The following is a 25,317-nucleotide window of genomic DNA, read 5'->3' on the forward strand; positions in this document are numbered from 1 at the left end:
ACAGACCCTTTTGGCCCATGAGCCTGTGCCACCCAATTAACCTATAACCCCCCCCCCCCCAAACATTTTTGTAAGGTTAGAAGGAAACCGGAGCGCTCAGAGGAAACCCATGCAGACCCGGGAAGATCGTATAAACCTCTTGCACACAGCATCAGATTTCAACCCAGGACGCTGGCGCGTAATAGCACTGCACTACTGGCTACATTTGTTCATAACCATGTATATGTCCAAACACCTTTTAAATGTTGTAATTGCAACTGTTTTCACAACCTCCTCTGGCAGCTCATTCCAGATATTCACCATCCTCATTTTCTTATCAGATATCCTTTAAATGTTAAACCTGCGTCCCCCAAGCTCTAGACTCTCCAACACTGGGCAAAAGATTCTGACTCTCTATCCTAATTGTACCTCTCATTATCTTATAGCCCTTTTCTGTGGTCTCTATTGCTACCACATACTTCCTGTAGTACAATATTCCAATCCTTACCAGTGATTTGCTCTTTGTTCTAATTGGGTGGCTGGCTACCTGTTTCCCATGGATGCATGCATTCTGCACATGGAACCAAACAACGTTCCACCAGTCCATCACATGGTAGCCTCGATCCATGTCAGCACATTATTCATGGAACATTGTGAATAGCAAGTAACAAATTTCAGACAATACAATTTTACATTTGAGTGATCATGAAGAGAGCCTCCTTAATACACCCAAAAACACATGGATGCCTCTAGATGGAAATAATGCAAATATTGTAATTGAAAAATATTATTTCAGTAAATTACAGAATTACATTACTGCATTAACATTTAACAACAGCTCCCAAGCTGCCTAAATTATACTGTTAGGAAAAGTAAAACAATTATGTAACAATTTCAACTGCATTTCAAAACAGCATCTTGGAATCTAAGTACATACTAAACAAACTGACAATCATCACAAATTTTCTCAAAATATAGCACAGGGATCAATTCTAAAGGAATAGGTGCAAAATACCACTTCATGACAGATTTACTAACCTGAAGAGTGTAGGTTAACAAATGCCCCAGGTAAGGTCACTCACAAACATTGTGCAAGTTGATGATTTCAGTATTATTACTCATGCATGTTACCTTTGTTTTCTTTTGGAGAAGAGGCAGGGCAGAGAAAGTTGTTGCTAGGGTGTGTCGGGAAAGAGTAGAGATCAGTTTGTGCCTGAGATACAAGAGGAGATGTTGCTGTGCCTCAACAGGAGATCTTGTGAAACAATGCCCAAATATTTCCTCTGAACAAACCTTTCAAAGACAATGCTGGTGTATTTAATCAAATTAAGTGACATTAACAGTTATCATACTTGTCCTACCTCTTTGAGCTGAAATCACGTAATACAGCCTTTGAAGGATCTTGGGATCGAGCTTCTAGCTCCTGAACCTCCTCCAACAAAGTTTTACGGTAAGAATGCCAGCCTCTGAGTAACAGAAAATTATTTTCAGGCCACTCTTCACATGTCCAATAGATAAAAATGCTAAATATCCAGAACTTAATCAGAATACCTTCCCAAAAAACTGCACAAAAATTACATATTGTGAGAAATGTATACAGAAATTAAACTTGAAGCTGGGCATAAAGAAATCTCATTGCTACTGATGCAAATTTCAGTTTCTCAAATCACAAACAGTAATTACAATAACTTATAATTCAACCTGTATCATTCATAATTAATCTGTAGCAAAATGAGAGCACTTTTCACCTTCTTGTGCAGTAAAGAATGGAGGATAAAAATAATCTTAAAACTTTGGAGCACCGCACTTGTACCAGATCCAATTCTAACTGTCCTCACCTGGCTGAAATTGGGCAAGGGGTCAGTTAAAACAGCAAGGGTTAGGTCACAACAATCACGCAGGTCAATCTGTTGAGAAGCTGAACTGAATACACATAAAGAAGCAGAATCCTGCTTCATTTATGTGGAATGTAATTAAAGAAATTATCAAGACTTGAAAATAATGTTATAGCTGAAGCGCACAGTGTGGCTGTGATAGCTTCTTTGGCTGACAATTTCCTCCAAGAGATCCTCCACTCACATCTCAGGCACAGTGAATGCCTCATCTCTCCCATCAGAGCCTGTGCGCCCACACCATCATGTCAGCTTCTCACCATATCTTGGTCTCAGCCACCTTACCTCCTACATGCACATATGCTCACTGCTACTCCAAAACTCCTTGTCTGCAGTGAGCACCCAATTCCCCTGCCTGCACTCAGTGTCTCCCATGGTGAGATACAGTGGCTCCCCAAACCCCACCGTCTGCAGTCAGTGTCTCTCCAACTCCCCCATCTGCAGTCAGTGTCTCCCCAATCCCCCTTCCTGCTTGCAGTGTCTCTCATCCCTTCATCTACAGTGTATCCCCAATCCCCCTATCCGCAGTCAGTCTCCCCATCCCGTCTGCAGTCAGTGACTCCAACCCCCCAGACCACGTCAGTATCCCCATCCCCCTCTGCAGTCAGTGACCCCCTATCCCCTGTCTGCAGTGTCTCCCAACCATCTCCCCTGTAGTCAGTGTCTCCCCAACACCCACCATCTGCATTTTGTGTCTCCCCATCCCCCAAAGTGACAGACAGTGTCTACCCAAACACCACTCCCCACCAGCCCTGTCTGCAATTAGTGTCTCCCCAACCCCTCAACGGCAGACAGTGCTTTCTCCATTCCCTTCATCTGTAGTCTGTGCCTTTTCAATCTCTCAACCAAAGCCAATGGCAGGTGCCATCTCCTTAAATGCCCACCCAGGATGAGTGGTAGGTTGAACGTGATGGTATAGCTGAGGACCTTACATCAAACAAAAGGCCTTTTCATGAAAGCAGATCTTCAGGAAGCATAGGTGGCTGGTGAAGTTGGTATGTTTTTGAGAGGGCACTAATGGTATATTTCTCAAATAGGATTTTGGGGTGGTGGAAAACATAAAGCATTGTTAAAGATGGTGCAAAATCAGGATAAAATCCTTGAAGCAGAAAATGGCATGTGAAGTCAGGGGAAAGCCTCGTATGATATTGATAAGGGGCCAGGTCACCACCAAGGAAATGAGAAATTTCAGTGATGATGGTGAAGCTGTCAACCTCTTGTTAGTAAGTTTCAGTCACATGTAGAAAACTAGTGTATCCTTTGCAAATGGAGTCAGGAACCACAGTCTTCTCTGTGACAGCATGTCAGGATAAGGAGTGAGTTGTTGTTGAATTCATGAGAGTAGGAACAGGAACATGGTTGAGGTTTGGTGGGTCTACATAAAAAAGCGCCCAAAAAGCTTCTGATTCAACACAACAGACAGAATCTTTACACTTATTTTATGGTAAACGACCCAGCTGCCTGCTTCACCAGCCATTCCTGGCCCAGATGTGGAGGAGCCTGCAGTTTCATTAAGACACCTGCGAACTTACAAAATGAAGTGAAAGCTACCCAAGGGGCTGCCTAAGATTTCTTTGTGCAGCAGGCTCAAAACAGCTTTAGTCCAACCCACAAATCAAATTTCAACAGAAAGAAAGTTAACAAAATCATATTTGCAAAGTTCTATGACCTCCAAGTAGAACAAATCTTAATATTGCATGCAAAGTCATGTACAAATTTTTGTTCATCCAATTCTGTTTTACTTACGCTTTCCAAAACACATCTTTCAACAAACATGCAATGGGCAAAAGGACCAGTCCAAACCAGAATGTTCCACATTTCATGATCATCTCAGCCTGCAAAACAGAGGATAAAAGACTTATTTAACTTGAGAAATATTGAATGGGAAAAATGAGGTAGGGATGGGGCTATAATAATCTTGCAAGATGAGGGATACTGAGTGCAGCAGTTAGAAACTTGGTGTTAAGGTTGATTATCTTGCCTTGAAATATAAACAATGTGGGTGACTCAACCAAGTTTTCCCTTTGGAAGGTTAAAGGTTTTAATGACAATAGCAGAATGATGAACTTGAAATACAGTGCGGTTCCGAGTATCCAAAAATCACGTAACCAAAATTCTCAGTTATCCAAATCTTTTCTTGGTGGCAATGCAACATCACAAGTTGAAAAAATATTTAAACCCAACATGCTCATGTGGGGCTCTGATGTGCTGTTAGCACCAGTAATATCAGTGAGCAATTGGAGGAAGTCGGCAGGTCAGGCAGTGCATGGAGAGATTGTCTTTGTTTCAGGAAACTCCCACCCCTCTCTCTTTCTATTTCTTCTTTAACCCCTCCACTGTACTTGATTGTCAGCTGTTCCCAGAGTCAGTATCAGGGGGGCATTAGGGTAACCGCAGTGGGGGGGGGGGGGGGTGGGGTGGAGGGAGGGAGCACTGATTTTTCATCAGCGTCACACCCTGTGGAGTGGAGGGGCTGGGTGGCAGCAGCATTTGACAGTGGGGGAGGGGGTGGTGGTGGCAGAAGTGGGGACCTTATGCTTCCAGGCAGGTTCAGTGACGACAGTGGGGAGGTGTCTGAGATCGGAGTGGGGACCTCAGGTTCCCAGGCAGGTTCGGCGATGGCAATGAGGAGGTGTCGGGGATTGGTGCAATTTGTCAGGCAAAATTTGCTGTACAATACTTCTTCTCCTCCCATGACTCCAAGGTGTGCAGGCATCTGATGCACCAACTATAATTTTGTTGTGTTTTGTAGATTGCCATTGAGGACTACAATGAACCTTATTCATGAATGCAGTGATGCTGGAGACAAATGCACATCGCACGGTAAATCCAAAAAAATGAAGCTACAACATTCTTGATCCACAGACTCAAATACAGCAGTGTATAATTCAGACTTACATCTCCTTCAATTTCAAAGAGTTCAGAAGCAGTCTTCTGAAAATGTATATGTGGATATCTTCCAGTGCCAAAAACCAAGTAGCTTATAAAATAAAATTTCAGAAGGCAAATCTATATTTTATCTATGGGTGTGACTGTCTTGCTGGCTGGGATCTAAATAAACTTGTAATACAAAACATAATATTACCAGGAGTAAAATAATGCTAGGGTACCACAGAAGATCTACTATATTTGAAAGAGCTTCTATATATGGTTATAATTCCATTCTCAAATGTCCTAAAAGCTCTTCCATTAATTAAACATGGAATTGTAGTGTGTGGCTGCGGTTATAGCTCTGGGTTAGAGCTCTAGAGAAGACACGCACACTCGAGAGTACAAACAGGACTGATTTATTGGGTCATTCGCCTTGCCTGCTGAGCCTTACTGCAACGTCATCAGTGGCCATGACCTATGCTCCGCCAATCAGTGATTGGTGGCCTCAGATCTGCTGATTGCTGATTGGTCCATTTTCTCCATTGCCATTGTGAGATACAGTGGCTGTCTAAGCCTGAGCTACCTGTTCGATCGTCGTGTTTGGACATTGCTACTTGTGTCGGGCCGTGGATCACTACAGAATTATAATCTCCTGAAACATTCAAGGCATATGAGATACCCACAGGTCTGCATACAGAACAATCTCTATCACTGCTTCTTGGTATGTGTTGCAATAAAATTGGACTTTCTGAGTTACCAAGTGATATAACATATATGAATTCTGTATTTTACTATTACAGTATTCTGAATAATTATACAGATACACAAACCTTTATCCGGAACCCTTGGGGGACAGTGTGTTCTGAATTTCAGATTTTTCCGTATTTTGGAAAGCCCACCCGAATTGTACTGCCGTATCCACCCCCATCCCCTTCCAGTCACCCAGCCGTCTCCTCCAACTGCCGGTCCCTTGGCTGCCTGGCCCGCCTCTCCCAATCACCAGTCCCTCGGCCACCCGGCTGCCTCCCCCAACCGCCAGTCCCTTGGCCGTCTCCCCCAACCGTGGTCCCTCAGCTGTCTCTACCAACCGCCGGTCCCTCAGCCGCCTCCCCCAACTGCCGGTCCCTCGTCTGTCTCCCCCAACCACGGTCCCTCGGCCGCCCGGCAGTCTCCCCCAACCGCTGGTCCCTCGGCCATCTCCCCCAACCATGGTCCCTCTGCTGTCTTCTCCAACCGCCGATTCCTCGGTCACCTCCCCCAACCGCCGGTCCCCACTTGCCGGATTTTAGAGCTTTCCAGATTTTAGATGTCCAGATAAAGGATCGTGTACCTGTATTTCCAGCAATTAAATATACAATTATTCTTGAGAAATTATGCAAAATATAATTAAAACTGAAGTTTCCCTTGTAATAGAGAACTATCAGGATGTGATCAAATTTAAATAACTCAATTGGAGATTATTCCTTGTTACTGGTAAATACAAAACTATAAAGATAAGTTGATTTTTAAAAAATGTATAATGTCACAAAGGCTAGTCTGTTAGTAAAGGATTGGTGCTCATTTTTAAATGTTATCCAGTAACTCTATCTTCCATCTCCACTGAATGAGAATACTCTCTGTGCTTCGTTTGGAAAATATCATCTTCAATTCTAAATAAAATAATTAACAGAAGTCAACACAGTATTAATAAAGTTATATACAAGCACTTCAACTAAAAGCAGACAAATATGACCATGCCAAGTTTCTCAGAGATCTCAATGGACAATAACCTTGTCCCAAAGAAAAACCTCATACCGATATCAAATTCAAGTTTATTGTCATAGGAGCAGGAATAGGTTATTTAACTGATTGAGTCTGCAACGCCACTTAATCATGAGCTGATCCATTTTTCCACTCAGCACCACTGCTCAGCCTTCTCCCCGTCACATTAAAGTGTCTTAAATACACCCAATGACCTGGCCTCCATGACCACCTGTGGCAATAAATTCCACAAATTTACCACCCTCTGGCTAAAGAAATTCATCTGCAATTCTGTTCTAAGCAGATGCCCGTCAATCCTGAAGTTGTGCCCTCTTGTCCAACACTCTCCCACCATGGGAAACAAGCTCGTATATCTGGTACTGTGAGAAGGATTTATTTCGTGCGCAGTCCAACAAGTCAACTAGAACATGCATAGAGCAGTGCAAAGTAGAAGAGCAGAGCATAATACAGTGTGTAGTGTTACAGAGGAAATTGAGTCAGTATTGAGCAAGGGAAGCCAATTTTTTAAAGCAATTATACAATGGCATTTTAAATACACTATACAACCATATATAATGATATAACAATTACAGTACGGAAACAGGCCATCTTGGCCCCTCTAGTCTGCACCAATTTAAGACAACTCCACAGGTTCCACCTCCCCATTCCCTGTCCATAACCCTCCAATCCCCTCACATCCATGCACTCATCCAACCTTTTCTTAAATGACAAAATTGACCCTGCTGTAATCACCTCTTCCGGAAGGACATTCCACTCAGCCACCACTCTCTTAGCGAAGAAGTTTCCCCTCATGTTACTTCTAAACTTTTGCCCCCAACCCTTAATTTATGACCCCTCATTCCAATTTCACCTACCCTCAAGGGGAAGAGCCTAAGCACATCTACTCTGTCTAACCCTCTCATAATTTTATATAGCTCTATCAAGTCCCCCCTCAACCTTCTACGTTCCAATGAATAAAAACCCAGTCTACTCAATCTTTCTTTGTATGCTAGATACTGCAATCCAGGCAACATTTTAGTAAATCTTTTCTGCACCCTCTCTACCTTATTGATATCCTTCCTATAATTTGGAGACCAGAACTGCACACAATATTCCAAATTTGGTCTCACCAATGCCTTGAACAGTTTCAACATCACCTCCCAGCTCCTATATTCTATGCTTTGATTTATAAAGGCCAGAATACCAAAAGCTACATGAGAATCCACTTTCAAAGAACAATGAATCTCTCTTTCAAGATCTCTCTGTTCCTCTGCATTCCAAAATGCCCTCCTCTTCACTGCATATGTCCTGTTTTGATTATTCTTCCCAAAATGAAGCATCTCACACTTATCAATATTAAACTCCATCTGCCATCTTTTAGCCCATTCATCTAAGCAGTCCAATTCCTTCTGCAGTCCCCGAAAACTATCTTCGCTATCCACAACTCCCCCTATTTTTGTATCATCCGCATATTTACTAACCCAATTTACCACTCCATCATTCAAATCATTAATGTAAATGACAAACAACAAGGGACTCAACACTGATCCCTGAGGCACACCGCTCGACACTGGCCTCCATCCTGACAGTTATCCACCATGACTCTCTAGCATCTATCTTCTAACCAACATTGAATCCATGTGACTATCTAAACATTAAATACCTAACCTCTGAACCTTCCTTACCAAACTTCCATGTGCAACCTTATCAAAGGCCTTACTGAAATCCATATAGACGACATCTACTGCTCTATCCTCATCGACCTTCCTAGTCACCTCCTCAAAAAATTCAACAAGATTTGTCAAACATGACCTTCCCCTCACAAACCCATGTTGGGTGTCCCTGATCAATCCATGCCCCTCTAGATATTTTTACATATTATATCTAAGAATACTTTTTCCATTACTGACTGATAATTGCTGGGCCTACATCTGGAGCTCTTTTTAAACAGTGGAACCACGTTTGCAATACGCCAATCCCGCAGCACCACACCTTCCTCCAGTGACGGTTGAAAAATCACTGTCAGAGCTCCCGTTATTTCATCCTTGACTTCCCTCAAAGTCCTGGGACCCAGAGACTTATCTACCTTTATATGCCTCAAAATTTTCAACACCCCCTCTTTCCTAATCCCAATGTTTTCCAAAATTACCCCTTTTGCCTCACTTATCCTACACGATTCCATATCCTTTTCTCTAGTGAATACCGACGAGAAGAACTCATTTAATATCTCCCCCATTTCATTCGGCTCTGCACACGTTTGTCCGCTCTGCTTCTCCAATGGACCAATTTTATCCTTCACTCTCCTTTTGCTATTCACATATTTGTAAAAAACCCTTTGGATTTACTTTCACCCTGCTCGCTATAGCCACCTCGTACCTTCTCTTTGTTATTCTAATTTCTTTCTTAAGCTTCTTTTGACAATCCATGTATTTTTCAGGCATCTTGTCCATACCTTGCTTCATGAATTTAATGTAGGCCTCCCTTTTACCTTGAACCAACTTTCTAATCTCCCTTGAAAACCACGGTTCTCTTGAACATTTAGCCCTGCCTTTTAGCCTAACAGGAACATAAAGATTCTGCACCCTCAAAATCTCACCTTTAAGTGACCTCCAATGCTCCTCTACCTCCTTCCCATAAAACAAATCAGCCCAAACCACTCCTTGCAAATCTTTTCTCATTTCATAAAATCTGGCTTTCTCCCACTCAAAAACCTTAATCGTCAGACCAGACCTATCCCTTTCTATAATTATATTGAAACGAATGGATCCATGATACTGGATCCGAAGTGCTCCCCAACACACACCTCAGTCACCTGCCCTAAGTTATTCCCCAACAGTACATCCAATACTGTCCCTTCTCACAAACAAAAAAATCCCTTCCTCCCTCCTCCCCTTCCATACATACAGATCCGTTGACTGTCAAAGCTCACAGTTGGGGAAACTACATTTTTATATGTATAATAGTTACTTCTATATCCATTTATTTCTTTTTATTACTGTATCTGGGCCTGTATATGGTCCAGATATGGCTGTCAGACCTTCACAAAAGTTTCATATTTGTTCTTTAAGTTATATGTGATTTTTTTGCATAGGTATACAGCTGTTCATTTCTGCAGTCCCTCGTGGTATAAGTAGAGGGGAATTGGACTTCCAAGTGATCGCGATACATTGCTATTTTCATAAATGAGATTTGATATTTGGTCAACCTGTCACTTATTTCCATGAAATTACCTAATAGATATAGCTCCAGGTTGCCCGTGAAGGCTACTCCTGTAATCCTGGTTAATTTTTCTGCGATTTCTTGCCAAAATGGCCTAATTTTCATGCACAACCACGTGGCATGTAGAAAAGATCCTGTCTCAATCCCACTTCTGCAACACATCTCTGAAATTTCAGCTTTTGATCTGTGTAACTTTTGTGGGATAAGATGTAATTGGTGTAAAAAATTATACTGAACCAGACCATATCTTGCATTTATAATTGATGTCATGCTGTCCTTACACCAATCTGACCAGCTTCTTTCTGAAATCACCACACCCAAGTCTGATTCCCATCTTTCCCTTGAACTCTGCAGCCCAGGTTTTGCACTTGCGCTCTGGAGAACATAATACATTTTTGTTATAAATTTGGAAGTATTCCCATCCAGACCATTCATTCAGTTTCACTAATTTCAAGTCTAAGCTGGAAAAAATAAAATAAGATCCCAATGGCCACTCTGTATTTGTGTTTTAATTGTTCATAGGACATAAGAGTTCCTTCCATGTAAAAGTCCTTAATATATTTTATACCTTTGTCATACCACAAATTTAATAATCTGTTGCCCATGTTCATAGGCAATAACAATTTTTACATAATGCTGCTTTTATTGATATCCCTTCTTTTTTTCCTATACATTCATTAATTTCTTGCCACGTTCTAATCATGTGTATTAAAATGGGGTTATCCATTTTTTCTTTAGTGATTTGAAACTCCATTTATAGATAAAGTTTTTCCTTCCCCCTCCTCCATTGAGTACATTCCCATTTGAACCCAGGATGGGGGGTTGTCTTCAGTGAAGAAGGCTGAGTGAAATCTAGTCTGTGCAGCTAGGTAACATTTTTTGAAATCTGTAAGTCCTCCCAGCCTGTAGTCCCAAGTCAGTTTTTCCAATGCAATTCTTGGTGCCTTATTATTCCATAGGAACTGTCTAATATGGTTGTTAAGAAGCTTTAAAAAAATGTAGGTAACGGAATAGACAGCGATTGAAAAAAAGTATTGGAGTTTTGGCATCGCTTTCATTTTGACACAGTTAAGCCTTCCCACCAAAGTAATGGTAAGCCTCTCCATTTCTGTAGGTCTTTTTCTATCCTCCCAAGTAGAGGAACACATTTAGTTTGCACAGATTTTTCAAGTTACTGTCAGTTGCTTTTCCAAGATATTTTATTCCAGCCATCTTCCATTTAAATTTACTTTTTTTCATATTCAAAATTTATTAATGGCATCAAGGGAAGCCAATTATCAGATAATGATGAGTCAGAATATCAATTGGTCTGAATAAAAAGCAAGCAGGCATTGGAATGAAAAGAAAGAGCAGCAGGTGTGGTTGACTCTGTGAATGCAGAACTGGGATAGAGGAGACAGAGGGAAAAAGCGGGGGGGGGGGGAGAGAGAGAGAGAGTGAGTGCATGCAAGAAGAAAGGAGACATGTAGGAATAAATAGGGTGGGTAGCTAACAGAAATTGGAGGTTGATGTTAATGGTTGGAGGGTGCCCAGAGAGGTGTTAAATTTAAAATTTAAACATACAGCACTGTAACAGGCCATTTCAGCCTATGAGTCCTGCCACTAATTTACACCCAATTAACCTACATCCCCTCCCGTGTGTTTCGCTAACCGCTACACAAACCCTGCCACCCCATTTGTTGTTCCTCCAACTTGTGGGTGGTCTCAGTCCAGCAGTGCAAGTGACAATGGATAGACATCACAGCAAGGGAAAGGAGTGTGGAATTTAATGAATGGCCATTAGGAGAACCCCACTATTGTGGCATTCAGTGCTGAGGTGCTCAACAAAGTAATCTCCCAATCTCCCTCTAGACTCTCTGATGTGGAGACGACCACCTTGGGAGCATCACATGCAGTAGATGACCCCTGCAGATTCACAAATTAAATGTTGCTTTACTTGGAAGGACAGTTTAGAGCCCTAAATAGTGGTGAGGAAGGATGTGTGAGCCCAAGTGCAGTACCTCCTGTGATCACAAAGCACCAAGGGGGCGATTGGTGGGAAGGGAAGAATGGACAAGGATATCACGGAGGGAGTAGTCCCTGCAGAAGGCAGAGGAGCAGAAAATTTGTGTCTGATGGCAGGATCATGTAGTAGGTGGTGGAAAAGGTGGAGGGTGATATGTTGGCTGCGAATCCTGGTGCAGTGGTAGTTGAGGTCAAAGGGAATCTTGTCCTTAATGCATGTGGGGGCTGAGGGGGCCAGGGCAGATGTGTGGGTAATGGAGGATATACTGGTGAGGGCTGAGTTGATGGTGGTAGAGTGAGGGCCGAGTTGATGGTGGTAGAGAGGAAGCCATATGGTTTGAAGGAGAACATCTCTGATGATTTGGCATGGAAGACTTCATCTTAGGAGCAGATGTGACAGTGATGGAAGAATTGAGAGAAAGGAATAGAATCCTTACAAGGGACAGGGTATAAAGAGGTGTAATTGAGGTAGCTGTGGGCATTGGTGGTTTTGTAGATGTCTGCCAAGGTTTGTCTCCTGAGATGGAGACAGAGAGATCAGAAAGGGGAGAGTGTTGCAAGAGTGGGCCAAGTGAATTTGAGGTTAGGGTGAAAGTTGGTACCAAAGTGGATAAAGTTGATGAGCTCATTATACATTCATGAAGCAGCACCAAACTAGTCATCGATGTAGTGGAGGAAGAGTTGAGGGACCTTGTCTATGAACACTTGTAGCATCTACTGTTCCATATAGCCAACAAAAAGGCAGGCATAGCTGGGGCCATGTGGTTACCTATGACTACCCCTTTGTCCTGGAGAAAATGGGATGATTTCTCCCCCCCCACCCCCCCCCCCAATAGCTACCAGACTCTTGAACTTCCCCGAACTATCCTTGCCAAAAACAATACTTGGAACTATCGAATGATCTATCTGCACAACTTAAACATCACTTTTTTATTCCATGAACAGCATCTGAGAATATTTATCTTGTACTCGAAAGAAGATACGCAAACAAGTGTTGAGTTTTATTAGGGTTTAGGCCCGACTTTTATATTTGCACTGTCCCCGTGGCCCCCCCTTGACTGACATCACAACATACAAAACAAAAGCAGGTTTTCTGCGCGCAGGTACTTTCTTGCATAACAATGCCCTTCTTCCCCACGCGCTGTCAATCTTCTTTCCTTGAGGTCCACTAGCAGGTTGTGGGCGCGCAGGAAGTCTGCCTCGAAGAGCAGCTGTTCACCTGCGACCAGCATGAACACCCATGAGAAGAAGCTTCCTCCCAACTGCAGTTGGACCTTATGGGTACCATAGGTCTGAATTGTGCTGTTGTTGGCAGCCTTCAACATGGGGCCAGACTGCCGGTTGCTGGTGTCCTGTCCTGAGGGGGCCAGTACGCTGACCTCTGCTCATGTCCTTGAGGTAGCTTCCTGAGGACCCAAAATACTGGAGGCCGTCTTGGTGGTTAGCCGTGGTGGCCATTAGCAACGGCTTCCCCCTGGCGTTTCCCTGAAACGTGCATGGCGGCCTGCACCGGCAGAGCCTAGTGCTCCATCTCTGATGGTAGAAACACCACTGGTCATCTGGTTCTGCTCCTCTGGGGTGCTGCTGTTCTCTTGGCAGCTCTGAATGGGTCTGGCTGCGGGGTTTGGTGATGAGTCCCACGGACGCTGAGCACTCTCTCTGCTGTTTCCACAGAACGTCCGCTCAAACTGTGTCTTTCCGGGGGTCACTGAAATCCGCATCAGCCAATAGCAGTTGGATGTCCTCGGGCAGTTGCTCCAGGAATGCCTGCTCAAACATGATGCAGGGCTCGTGTTTGCCCAGAGGGCCAGCATCTTGTTCATGAGGGCTGATGGGGACCTGTCCCCTAGCCTGTCCAGGTGGAGTAGACGAGGTCCTCTCTCATGCCATGAGAGCTAGAAGGTCTCGATCAGCAAGCCCTTGAAGGCAGCATACGCGACCCTTCTGATGGGAGATCCTGGATGAAGTTGGCCACCCAGTCTGCTGTGTCACTACTTGGTAGTATCGGGTGGATTCTGCTGTGATCTGCCAGATCTGGAACTGTGCCTCATCCTGGTCAAACTACATGCGTGGTCGATTCATCCAGAAGATCGGCAGCTTGAGCGCTACTGTGTTGACTGCTGCCTGTTCGCTCATTGCTGGGTTTAGATGCCCTCTAAACCATCAGGGTCACCAATTGTAGCCATGCACTACTCGAAAAAAGACACACACACACACACACACACACACACACACACACACACACACATATAGTGCAGTCAGGTTAAGCTCTGAGTTTTATTAGGTGCTCAGACCCAACTTTTATACTTGCACTGTTCCCACCATGGCCCCCCTTGGCTGACGTCACAACATGCATAACAAAAGTGTGTTTCCCACCTGCGGGTACTGTCCTGCATAACAATGCCCTTCTTCCTCACGTGCTGTCCTTGTCTGTTGGCTGCACAGCAAGGTCAGCGTCATTTTGGGGTTGCTGGCCTTTAAGCTGCCCTTGCTGTTCACCTACCGATTTGCTTGTTGGAGCCAGTGCCGCTGCACAGGCTGCTGGCCTTTGGTTGCGCTCACCACCTGGAGAACCGGCTTGATTGCCGTGGTAGCGGGCCACCACAATCTATGCTTTTATAATGATCTCTTTTTCTATATTATGGCACATTATGCCAATTTAATTTATATTATTGCAGTTGGTGTATATGTGGCTGCAACAAGCATGAATTTTTGTGCATTTGTACATGGTACTTAAATTTAAAGTAATTTTGAAAGAAGTAGAAGGAAATCATGAAGGGATATTTCCTTTTATACTTGTATATTTTGGGCGGAACGGTTGGCATAGTGGTTAGTGCAATGCTATTACAGCACCTGCAATCGGGACTGGGGTTCGAATCCTGTGCTGTCTATAAGGAGTTTGTACATTCTTTCCATGTCTTCAAGGGTTTTCCCTGGGGGTTCTGGTTTCCTCCCACCGTTCAAAACGTATTGGGAGAATGTAGGTCAATTGGGCAGCATAGCCTCGTGGGCCGAAATTGTTTTTTTTTAATCGTGTTCTATGTCTAAATTTAAAAACCTTAAACTTCTTGGTTGAAAGAAAGATGGACATGGAAACTCTCATCACATTTAAAATGGAAGATTGACAGATCCAGCATGAGAGCCAGGAAGTAGAATTTGTTCTGGTCATTCTCTTTTTGCTGGGCTGAATACTTTTCTTCTTCAATAATCATGATTGGGTCAGTGGCTAGAAGCAACATGGAGCCCTTCACGTTTGAAAATAATAAAATTGGAAAACTGGAAATAAAACTATAAATAAATAGATTACATGAAAAGGCAAAACTGTGGTGCATTGAATTTATTACACACAAGTGAGTATATCTATCTGGACCAAAGCCAATAACTTCCAAAAGAAGGAAAACTAGAAGTGGTAACTCATTGAATGTAAAAACCTGTGCACTTGAAATATAAATTGATTCTCAAAGTGCTGTCTGCTGTGGAGGACAAATCTACAGCACCTCTCATAACCTCAGCAATTCCTGAATGAAGGGACAGGCTTAAAGGGCTGCATAGGCTTCTGCTGACCCTATGTATTAGGTATTTAGCCTTTGGTGTTTTGTATACTGGTAGCCATGCCTTAAGCTGAATGGGGCACACACCGAGGAATCTTTTCTGATATCTATTCAACACCCACTCCCTCTTCATGACCCTTCCTCAAGAGCCTGTCTCTGATCAAGTTCTCAGCATTTTCTATGACCTTCTCTGGTATAGTACCTATATGTGTTCAATCAAGGCTTTGCAAAGCACATTGGAATGTTTTAACCATATACGATGTTCCACTTAACTGCCAGAAGGTTTCTGTTGTACTGAGGTGAAAATTCAGCATCTCCATGAAAAGCAAAATAGTTCTCCCAGTACCTGGGAAACATGTTTGAGAGATCTTATTGTGCACAAGATGGGTGCTGTATTTTCCTATAATGCAAGAGTGACAACTTAAACTGTTTAATTGGCTAAGAATAATTTTAGTTGTTTTAAAATCTTTAGTGGCAGTAGTAAATACATGCTATGAAAGCAAAAACTGTGTGCAATTCAATTGACATTTCTATGCACTTCGCACGAGTCTGACACAAAGTATGTTTTTCATAACCATTTTGTCATTCTATTGGAAACTCACCGAAGAGACTATAAGTTTCATGATTTTAAATATTGGTAGTATTTTAAAGAAAATAGCTGTGAGGAAGAGATTAGTCATTATCGCTCTGAGGGCAACTTATTGTATGAAATCTGTACAGTCTGTGACCCTCACATTCATCTGAACTTCAGATAGATCTTTCTATGTCATAAGAATGAATTATTTTCACAGGCATGTAACTAAAGCCTCCACGAAAGCCCAATAATCCCTGCATCTGTTCTATGTCCAATGCTGACCAACTGTGGGAATTTACAAATGCCTGCTGTCAGCATTCTCACAGATGAGTAAACATGCAATAGCTAGTATCCATGCCTCAAGTGATTTCAGCTGGAAACTATGGTCAGGAACAGTGCTCTGACCAGTAGGCCTCCAAATGCAGTGAAAGCAGATGTTTGACACTTATTTTGAATAACATGGCATAAATAAGTCTCCTCATCCCACCTTCCTTTTGTTACACTGTGCACGGAAGAGGGGGTCAGGAAGCTCCAGTGTGATTTGGATAAATTGAGGGACTGGGCAGATACATGGCAAATGCACTACAATGTGGATAAATGTGAGGTTATCCACTTTGGTAATACAAACCGGAGAGCAGATTACTATTTGAATGGCAATAGATTAAGAGATGGGGAAGTGCAGAGAGACCTAGGGGTACTTGTACATCAGTCTCTGAAGGCGAGCATGCAGGTACAGCAGGCGGTTAAAAAGGCAAATGGTATGTTGGCCTTCATATCAAGAGGGTTTGAGTATAGGAACAAGGATACCTTACTGCAGCTGCACAGGGCCTTGGTGAGACCACACCTGGAGTATTGTGTGCAGTTTTGGTCACCTTATCTAAGGAAGGATGTCCTTGCAATGGAGGGAGTGCAGAGGCGATTCACCAGGCTGATACCTGGAATGGCAGGAATGACTTATGAGGAAAGATTGCGCAAATTGGGACTGTACTCGCTGGAGTTTAGAAGATTGAGAGGGGATCTCATAGAGACATATAAAATTCTGGCAGAACTGGACAGAATGGATGCAGATGGGATGTTTCCAATGGTGGGAAAATCCAGAACCTGGGGCCATGGTTTGAGGATAATAGGCAAACCATTTAGGACCAAGATGAGGAGGAATTTCTTTACCCAGAGGGTGGTGAATCTGTGGAATTCATTGCCACAGAGGGCAGTAGAGGCAGGTTCATTAAATATATTTAAGAGGGAATTAGATCTATTTCTTCAGTATAAGGGTATTAAAGGTTACGGAGAGAAGGCGGGGACGGGGTACTGAACTTTAAGATCAGCCATGATCTCGTTGAATGGCGGAGCAGACTCGAAGGGCCGAATGACCTACTCCTGCTCCTATCTTCTATGTTTCTATGTTTCTGCCACTTTGCTTTTAGCTCTGAGTCAATGATGGCACAAGCTACTATCCTCAGTGAAACTGATGAACTACAATATCCAAGCTCATTCACAAATGAGTTATTACTTGTCGGACAGGATTTATTCCAGTAGTCTTTTCTCCATTTAAGATCAAAGAATTCATTACTATGACCACCCCATTTTTCAGATCTCACCAAAGGTTGGCAGGCCTCACTTTATCAACAAGGGCCACTGAAAACAGCAAATGTCAAATCCATGAGATGAATTCATATCCTTACATTGAGGCAGGACACCACCACAAAGTGGGCTGCCTAAATTTGATGACATTTATGCAATTTTGTAATTTTAATCTGGTGTTTTTCTTGAGAAGGTACAGCAATAACTGCAATATAAAGAAATGATCATAATAAAGAGCAAATTCACATGTGCAAACTGAGCCAAAACTGCTATTCTTTATAAGCACAATCCTCACCGCATATTCACCTCACTGAGCAAGCAGCAAATATTAATCTGATTCAATGCTCTTCTAAAGGTGGCCTATTCAGTAATGAACACTCTGGGGGCAAAAATTCAGAAAATAACTGTAAGAAATAATTACCACGACATCTATTTTTGTTCTGATTTAGTTGGTGTTTCATATTTCATGAGAATTGGAACTAGCCATCACAAGAAAAAAGGTCTAATCATTCTAGATAATTTCATTTTGAATTTTTTGTAGATGATCAAATCTCCTAATTACTTGAAAAGATTTGTCAGACTATATTTTCACCAAAAGAAAATGAAGGATTCTTTTCCTCAAAATAAGGCCACAGTCAAAATCCTCACTGTGAATAAGTGGAATCATCGATTGTACTATGATGAATGAGAGTAAAATGCAGATGTGCTTCAGTGGTTATAAAGAAAAAAATATTCTATTGAAAACTTTTTAATGAAAGAGGCAAAAATTTTCAGAAACAAAGCATAAAGCTTCCAAGTGAAAACTGCAACATTTAATCATGAGCTCATTTGTTTTTGCTGTAATACTTTGCAAGAAAATACCCTCTCCTCAATCATGGAACTGACCAAAAGCGATGGAAAATTAGCGCGGGAAATTGGGATTTGGATTCGGTTATTCAAAATGTTCTCTTTCAGCACATCTTTAGACATGACTGCCCAGCTGTCTATGTTGGTGCCCCAAAGAGCAATCTGCAGAACTCCTATGTTCTTCAGCAGACAATGATCCTGTTAAAACTTGGACTGAGAGTGATGTGCTTTGGAGAAACAGTTGTGTTTATATGACTGTGATTCAACAAATGAATTCAATTAAATGGTTTAAAATTAGGATTTGTACTTTACACTGTGAAAAATATAAAATTATAGCATAGACGGTGAAAAAACCAATTGATCATCTGAAATATTTCTTCTCGGGAAAAAAAAATAAATCCAATGTTAATTGTTAGACTAACTATAATAATTCACCAAAAAAATTTCAATAGAAAATTTCAAATGCACTTTATTTTATTCTTCTTCCCCACAGAAGGGGAGAAAAGAATGGTTTCCATATGCCTGATTTAGTCTGGTCTGGAGCCACACTTTGATTGACAGGACAAGCCCTAATAATCGACCCTACTGGGATCACATCCATCTGCTAGCATTGGGTTGAAGGCACTTTGAATGTCTATAATATGTAGAACAATAATGAAGGCATCAGTTCTAACTGTACAGCAAGACTGATTCTACTTATTACAAATGGCCAGATGAAAACTTTTACAGGATAGATCAGAGGTCGCCAAACTGAATTACCTTGAATAGCTATATACAAGGCACCCATAGACTATATCAAATAAGGAAATTTAAGAGCCCCGGGCTCTTCAGAATTGTTGTTCATTGGAGATTTCATTCCTACTCATCTAAGTGGAGTTTTAAATATTTGCAATGCAACATTTTGATTGAAGCTCATTCAATCAGCTAACTTACTCAACTTTCCAAGCTCTATTCTGTTATCATCATTTTCCAAGTTATTTATCTCCCAAATTCTCTCTCTCTCTCTTCCAAGAACATCAGGTTACTATATGCCCCTGAAGTCCTTTGGGTCATTTTACTGAGCAAGTACTCATAAATTGTTTCCTCTCCCCCAGTCTTCTGAAATATCCTTGCTAATAAGGACACTGAAGCTACATGAAGCAGATTGCATCCTTCTGTATTCTTTCTCTTTAGTGCTAACAGTGCATTGATTCAGACCAAGGATTCATCATTTGAGGAATGGTGGAGGAAGAAAAGATCAGAGGTTCTCAACCTTTCTTTTTCCACTCACATTTCAGCTATGCATCCTATGCCATAGGTGCTCTATGGTTAGTAAGGGATTATTTAAGGTGGTATGTTAATGAAAAAATAGTTGAGAGCCATTGACTTAGATAGAATAGACAGCCAGCACCTTTTTTCCCCAAGGTGGTAATGGCCAATAGTAGACGATATCCATTTAAGGTGAGTAGAGGAATGTTTTGGGGATATGTCAGAGGTAGGTGTTTATTTTACTTATACACAGAAAGTAATGGGTGCTTTGAATGATGGTGGAGGCTGGTGCTATAGGGACATTTTAAAGACTTTTAGATAGGCACATGGCTGTAAAGAAAAGAGGGTTATGCGTGGATGGGAAGGGTTGAATTTATGTTAAGTAGGTTTATATAGGCTGAAGGTCCCATACTCTGCTGTACTGTTCTATGTTCTATCCTGCCACTAAAAGGGTACGTTACATCTTTAAATCTTCCAGCCCTGCACAGAATAGCACTTGACTTGCGGAGTTTTCCATGTTATTACCTTTGCTGAATACATCAGCCATTTATAGTTTTCCACTGTGACAAACCATTAGTATAACCCCAAGAAATTATTCTGAAAATAAAATTTCCTTAACTAAAATGATTTAACCACTGGAAAAATAAAGGGAGATAAGGTTTTTTTTCAATATTGTAATATACTTTCATCAGTAACATTGTGGCTTGCAAACTATGAAACAATGCCTTTTGAATTAGTTCCAAAGAAAAACCAGCCAGACTAGCAAATTCCTTGGGACAACATTCAAAAAATCTGGAACAAGTTACCTTGGATTGCATGGCTAACAGGCAGTGTGGAAAACTGTCAAGTCACAATGGTGGCAGGTGTCCCAACAGTAGTAAGTGGACTGATCAGGTGCTAAGCATATACTCCCTGGAAGGGCTTCAAAGGCTCACAATGGGGACATTCAATTATGGGCTCTCCTGTAATATTTTAGAAATGCTTCATTGTATATAAAATACCTTGCAATAGAAAATAATATATTGAATAATTTAATCTTCAAAATATAAAAAAAATAACTGCAGGTTCTATTTGCTATTTATGCTGCATATTACAATCCGTCTGATAAAATAGAAGGTACTGCATACTGCTTCAACATGTTGCATTACACTTAGGATCCGAAACTAGGTGTTGTTTTCGGTTGAAACCTACCAGAGGATGGTGACAGAGGCAATTTTGTGGAGAGCAGCACTTAAATAAAACCATAAATCATTAAATAAGATGAAAATCAAAAATCTGTAGCTGCTGGAAATCTGAAATAAATACTAGAAAGTCAGGCAGGGCATGTAGGAAAAGGAACAGTGAAAGATTCTGGTCTAAGACCTTGTCAGAGTTAGTAAAGAGAAAAAGACAAACATGTTTTCAGTCATAGAGAAGGTGGGGAAGGATGAGTGGAACAAAAGGGTGCAAGCAAATGAGTAAATATAGCAAGGGTAGCTTCATCTGTGTGAGGTGCAGTTAAGAGCAAAGATGTAGGACATGCTCTGCAAGACAGATTGCACAAATAGAACAAGAAAAACTGAATCAAAATAACTGACCGATCTGGATAATTTAGATACAGAGAGAAAGAGCAAGTTATAGTGCCTGTGCACGGAGACGCAAACCGGACCGTAAAATGGCCGATTAACGCAGCGACCGCGCAGACCTGGGGGGTGACACCGGCCATTGTCCCAGGTGACCTCTGTGTGGCAGGAAGACGAGGAACTCAGGCGGGAATGCCGGCCAACCCGAAGTTGGCGTTCCGATGACGCGAGCCCCTGACATCTGCGCCAGGGGCCCATATAAGCTGAGCTGCCAGTGCAATAATCTTCGATTTTGACTCCTCGTGTGTTTGCCTTCCTTCCACACTCGGCGTAGCACAAATAAAGTCAACCTAAAGTTGGGGAATTCCACAAGTCTGGAAGGCCGTTGTACACCAGTGGATACTGAGGTGTTGTTCCTCAAGTGAGCAATCAGCCTTGTTGAGACAGTGAAGAAGGTCAGAGAAAGATCAGAGGCAGAACAGGATTGTGAATTAAATTTGTTCATGATTGGGAGCCTTAGGAGGACTCCAATGATTAAATGCAGGGGCTCCTGAACTCAGTATATCAAAAGGGAGGAAAACTCAAACAAGGGTGTATTTGCTTTTTGTTTAAAATGACTGTTCGATGCCCATAAATAGACAGATGAGCAAAGGATCAAGCACAAATGTGATACTCCATCTTCAAAACAGTAACATTTTCCCAAAAATACTTACATCTCAAATTTAAAAATTCACTAAGCATCAAATACCAATTGTAAAAGTGCTCTAAAAACTGCTACCATCCTTTGCATAGTAACTTCACTACTTAAAGACCTTTAATTTTTAGGCTGTTTTCCAGAGTCAAAGAACTGTGAAACTTGTGTCTCCAACTATTCCTTCAGTTTCCCTTAAATCTCAAAAGCTTCAATTGTGTAAAATATTAATTTGCTGAATTCAAGGAAGTACAGCTGCTCCTCGACTTACAATGGGGCCATGTTCTGACAAACCCATCGAATGTTGAAAAAGAATACCGCATCTACCATTTTTTTATGATGGGTTGTTCACAGTGCACTCATTCACATGATCACTACAGAGACTGAGAGCATCGTTGAGTCCGCATCACAAGACAGTATGCTGCTGCCATCACCCAGCACCACAGCAGAGTAACGCACTACATGTCGCAAGTGCAGCGACAGATCAGAACTCAAAATTGAAAGTACAGATTCAAACCGTCAAAACTTCGAAAAATTGTAAGTTGGACCATCGTAAGTAGGGGAGCACCTGTATGATTTTATTTTGAATTGCTCCTCATATTTCAACACTTTTATTTTAGTAAATGCAAACTGCACCCCCCCCCCCATGGCGATACAAAATTCTATTTTTTTTGTAAAAATTATTCATCATATAATGACTGCAATTTCCACGGATAGCCCAATAAGACAATGGATTGTTCTATCGTGCTACAGAAAGGGAGAGTGTATCCCATGCAATATAAATAAAATTGTTGCACAGGTAGAAAATATAAATATTATATTTTAAAAATTACTCCATTTATTTTCCAGCTTCTACCATTAATGAGAAATATCAAAGAGATAAAACACTTTCCAATCAAAATGAAAATATGGGAAGAAAATCTATGCTAATTTCTTCAATTCCCCCAAAACCAAATCATACAGCAATATTGTACTTGTGCACCAATGTTATAGCAAATCAATGTTATCAGTTACCCTCTCACTCACAATCAACTACATGTATTGGCCAGTTAATGGAAAATCAAGGGAAAATATAAAATTAAAAAGGGAAAAATATTTCAGAGCATTATACTCTTAATGCATCTTCTGGACTGGAGAGTATTAATCACCACCTGGAGAGGCAGGAATTCAACAAGGTGTGTCACCATGTTGAAAGGAGATCAAGTTTGACTAATTTGATTGAACATATCAAGAAAGCAATATGGAGGTTTTGGGGAATCATCCACTCAACCTGGACTTCAGATTTGCCTTTAACAAGTGTAAGGTAAAACATCATGAGATGGGAATGTGTAAGGAGTTACCCTGTGCAGGGCTGTAACAAGATGTGAATGCATCCTTGTACTTACAAGATAAGAGAGACATTGATGGATTGAGAGGCAGGAAGCTAGCAGGGAAAGGATAGCAACAGTTTTAGTCATTGGACAAGTAATGATATGATGATGTTCTAAGCACGTATCCAAGGGTATAAAAAAATCACCATTTTGCTGATAACGGCAGAATGCATTCTCCGACTAACATTGTTAGTTGCAAGTGTTACAATCCGGTAATAAAGAACAAAGAACCCTGATTTCGACTCAGTCTGGTGTTTGTCTCACTCATTCATGAACAAAGCAGACCTAACACAAGGGAGACTGGCCAAAAGAAAAATAAGTGCCCAAGTGTTTCAAATTTGACAAACTGAATCCAAAGCTGAACCAGTAATAGGAAGTAACCTGTGACCTGTGATATGCCACTGCTGTTGTTTATATAAATTAAAATCTTGGATGTCAATGGATGAGATGATAATTTGCGAATGACTTGAAGATAGATTCAGGAATGGAAGACAGAATTTAATCCTGGGAAATGTGAGCTCATTTAGGTAGACTAATAAGGCTAGAATACACAAGATGAATGGGAGGACACCAAGTTCTGAGGACCAGAGAGGGTGCATGGTGAACATGTCCAAGGATCGTGAAGGTAGCATTACAGGTGAATAAGATGGTTGAGGAAACACATAGAGTATTTTCCTTTATTAGCTGGAGAAAATAATTCAAGAACAATGTGGAAATAGTGTAAATGTAAAATCCATTAGTTGGGTGACACCTGGAGCACTGTGTACAACTCTGGTTGCTGCTCTGTAGGACGGATGCAACTATACTGGAGAGTTTGGGCAGGAGATTCACTGGGAATAAGCTTTGGAGAGTTAACATCAACTTCTCTGGTTTCTGCTGGCCTACTCTCAGTTCTCCCTCCTTTCCCCTTTTTATTTTTTCTTCAGGCTCTACACACCCTTCCATCTCCATTCACAGAGCCAGCCCTCCTCCCCTGCCTGCCTGTGTGCCCTCCCTCTGTAATTCACTTACTACTTTCTGCCTTTGGGACTGTGCTCCTCCTCCTGCCCCTCACCCCCACCATTTTGTTTGGGCACATGCCAACATTTTGCTCATACAATGAAGAGCTCAAGCCTGAAACATTGGTTAAGTATCTTTATCTTTGCTATGTAAAGTACACTGTTTGATCAGCTGAGTTTCTCCAGCGTTGTGTTTTTATTTTTGTCTTGAAAAGATTCAGATTTAAAGAAGACTGGATGGGCTGGGTTTTTTATCCTTGCAGCGAAAAAGGCCAGAGGGAACTCCAGCTGAGGGATATAAAATAGTGAGAATCTCTTCCCTTCAGCAGAGGTCTATAAAGAGGGGTCATAAGTTCAAGGTAAGGGAGATGAGAATTGGAGAGAATTCGAAGAAACATTTTTAAAAATTGAGTGGATGGCTAAGATCAGAAATGCACTGCTTGAGGAAGTGGTAGAGGCAGCTACACTCCTAATTGTTAAGTGGTATTTTGATTAGCACTTGAAATGCCGAGCCTTAAACGCTTCAGGCTGAGTGCTGGAAGACAGGATTAGTACTCGATATGAGGTTGATAGTCATATAGTTGAGTACAGATGCCCCAAAATTCTTACATGTTGCAGACACACAGAAACAGCAATAAATTTTAGATTAATTGTCAAGAGTACATATAGGACACCACATACAAGTCTGAGATTCTTTTTCCTGCAGGTGGCAGTGCAAAAAAACTGTACACAGGGTATAAATGTAACCAAACAAACAGATAGTGAGTGTAAACAAGGAATAAAGTGCACAAGTAAGAGTCCTTAAATTTGTCTCTGATTGAGTTCGTTGATCAGGAGTCTAATGGTGAAGGGGTAGCAGCTATTCCTCAACCTGTTGCCATGAGTCTTGTGGCACCTAGACCTCTTTTCCTGATGGCTGCAGCTAGGAGGTGTGGGTCTTTGATGATTGCTGCTGCTCTCTGATGGCAGCGTTCCCTGTAGATATACTCAATAGTGGGGAAGGTTTTGCCTGTAATGTCCTGGACTGTGTCCAATACATTTTGGAGGGCTTTACACTCAAGGGTATTGGTGTCCCCACATCAGACCGTGGTGCAGCCAGTCAGCACACTTTCCACCACATCTCTGTAGAAATTTGTCAATGTTTCTGGTGTCATACCAAATATCCACAGACTCCTGAGGAAGTAGAGGCAA

At 41.7% G+C, this 25,317-nt stretch overlaps 1 protein-coding gene across 19 annotated transcripts in view; it reads right to left on the reverse strand.

The window, feature by feature from the left end:
- The window catches only part of LOC138739430 (phospholipid-transporting ATPase IB-like), a 524,646-nt gene that overhangs the window by 20,791 nt on the left and 478,538 nt on the right, over positions 1–25,317 (reverse strand). For all 19 annotated transcript variants that reach the window (XR_011342240.1, XM_069891443.1, XM_069891442.1 and 16 more), the window contains 2 exons: positions 3,618–3,706; positions 1,341–1,445 (listed from right to left, as the gene is read on the reverse strand). Coding sequence is in view for 18 of the 19 variants with exons in the window: in XM_069891443.1 (XP_069747544.1) it covers positions 1,341–1,445; positions 3,618–3,706 (194 nt within the window). In the remaining variant the exon portion in view is untranslated. The remainder of the gene's footprint in view (positions 1–1,340; positions 1,446–3,617; positions 3,707–25,317) is intronic.

The sequence above is a fragment of the Narcine bancroftii genome, chromosome 7 (assembly GCF_036971445.1).
Source record: "Narcine bancroftii isolate sNarBan1 chromosome 7, sNarBan1.hap1, whole genome shotgun sequence".
In the NCBI taxonomy this organism is placed as follows: Eukaryota; Metazoa; Chordata; class Chondrichthyes; order Torpediniformes; family Narcinidae; genus Narcine; species Narcine bancroftii.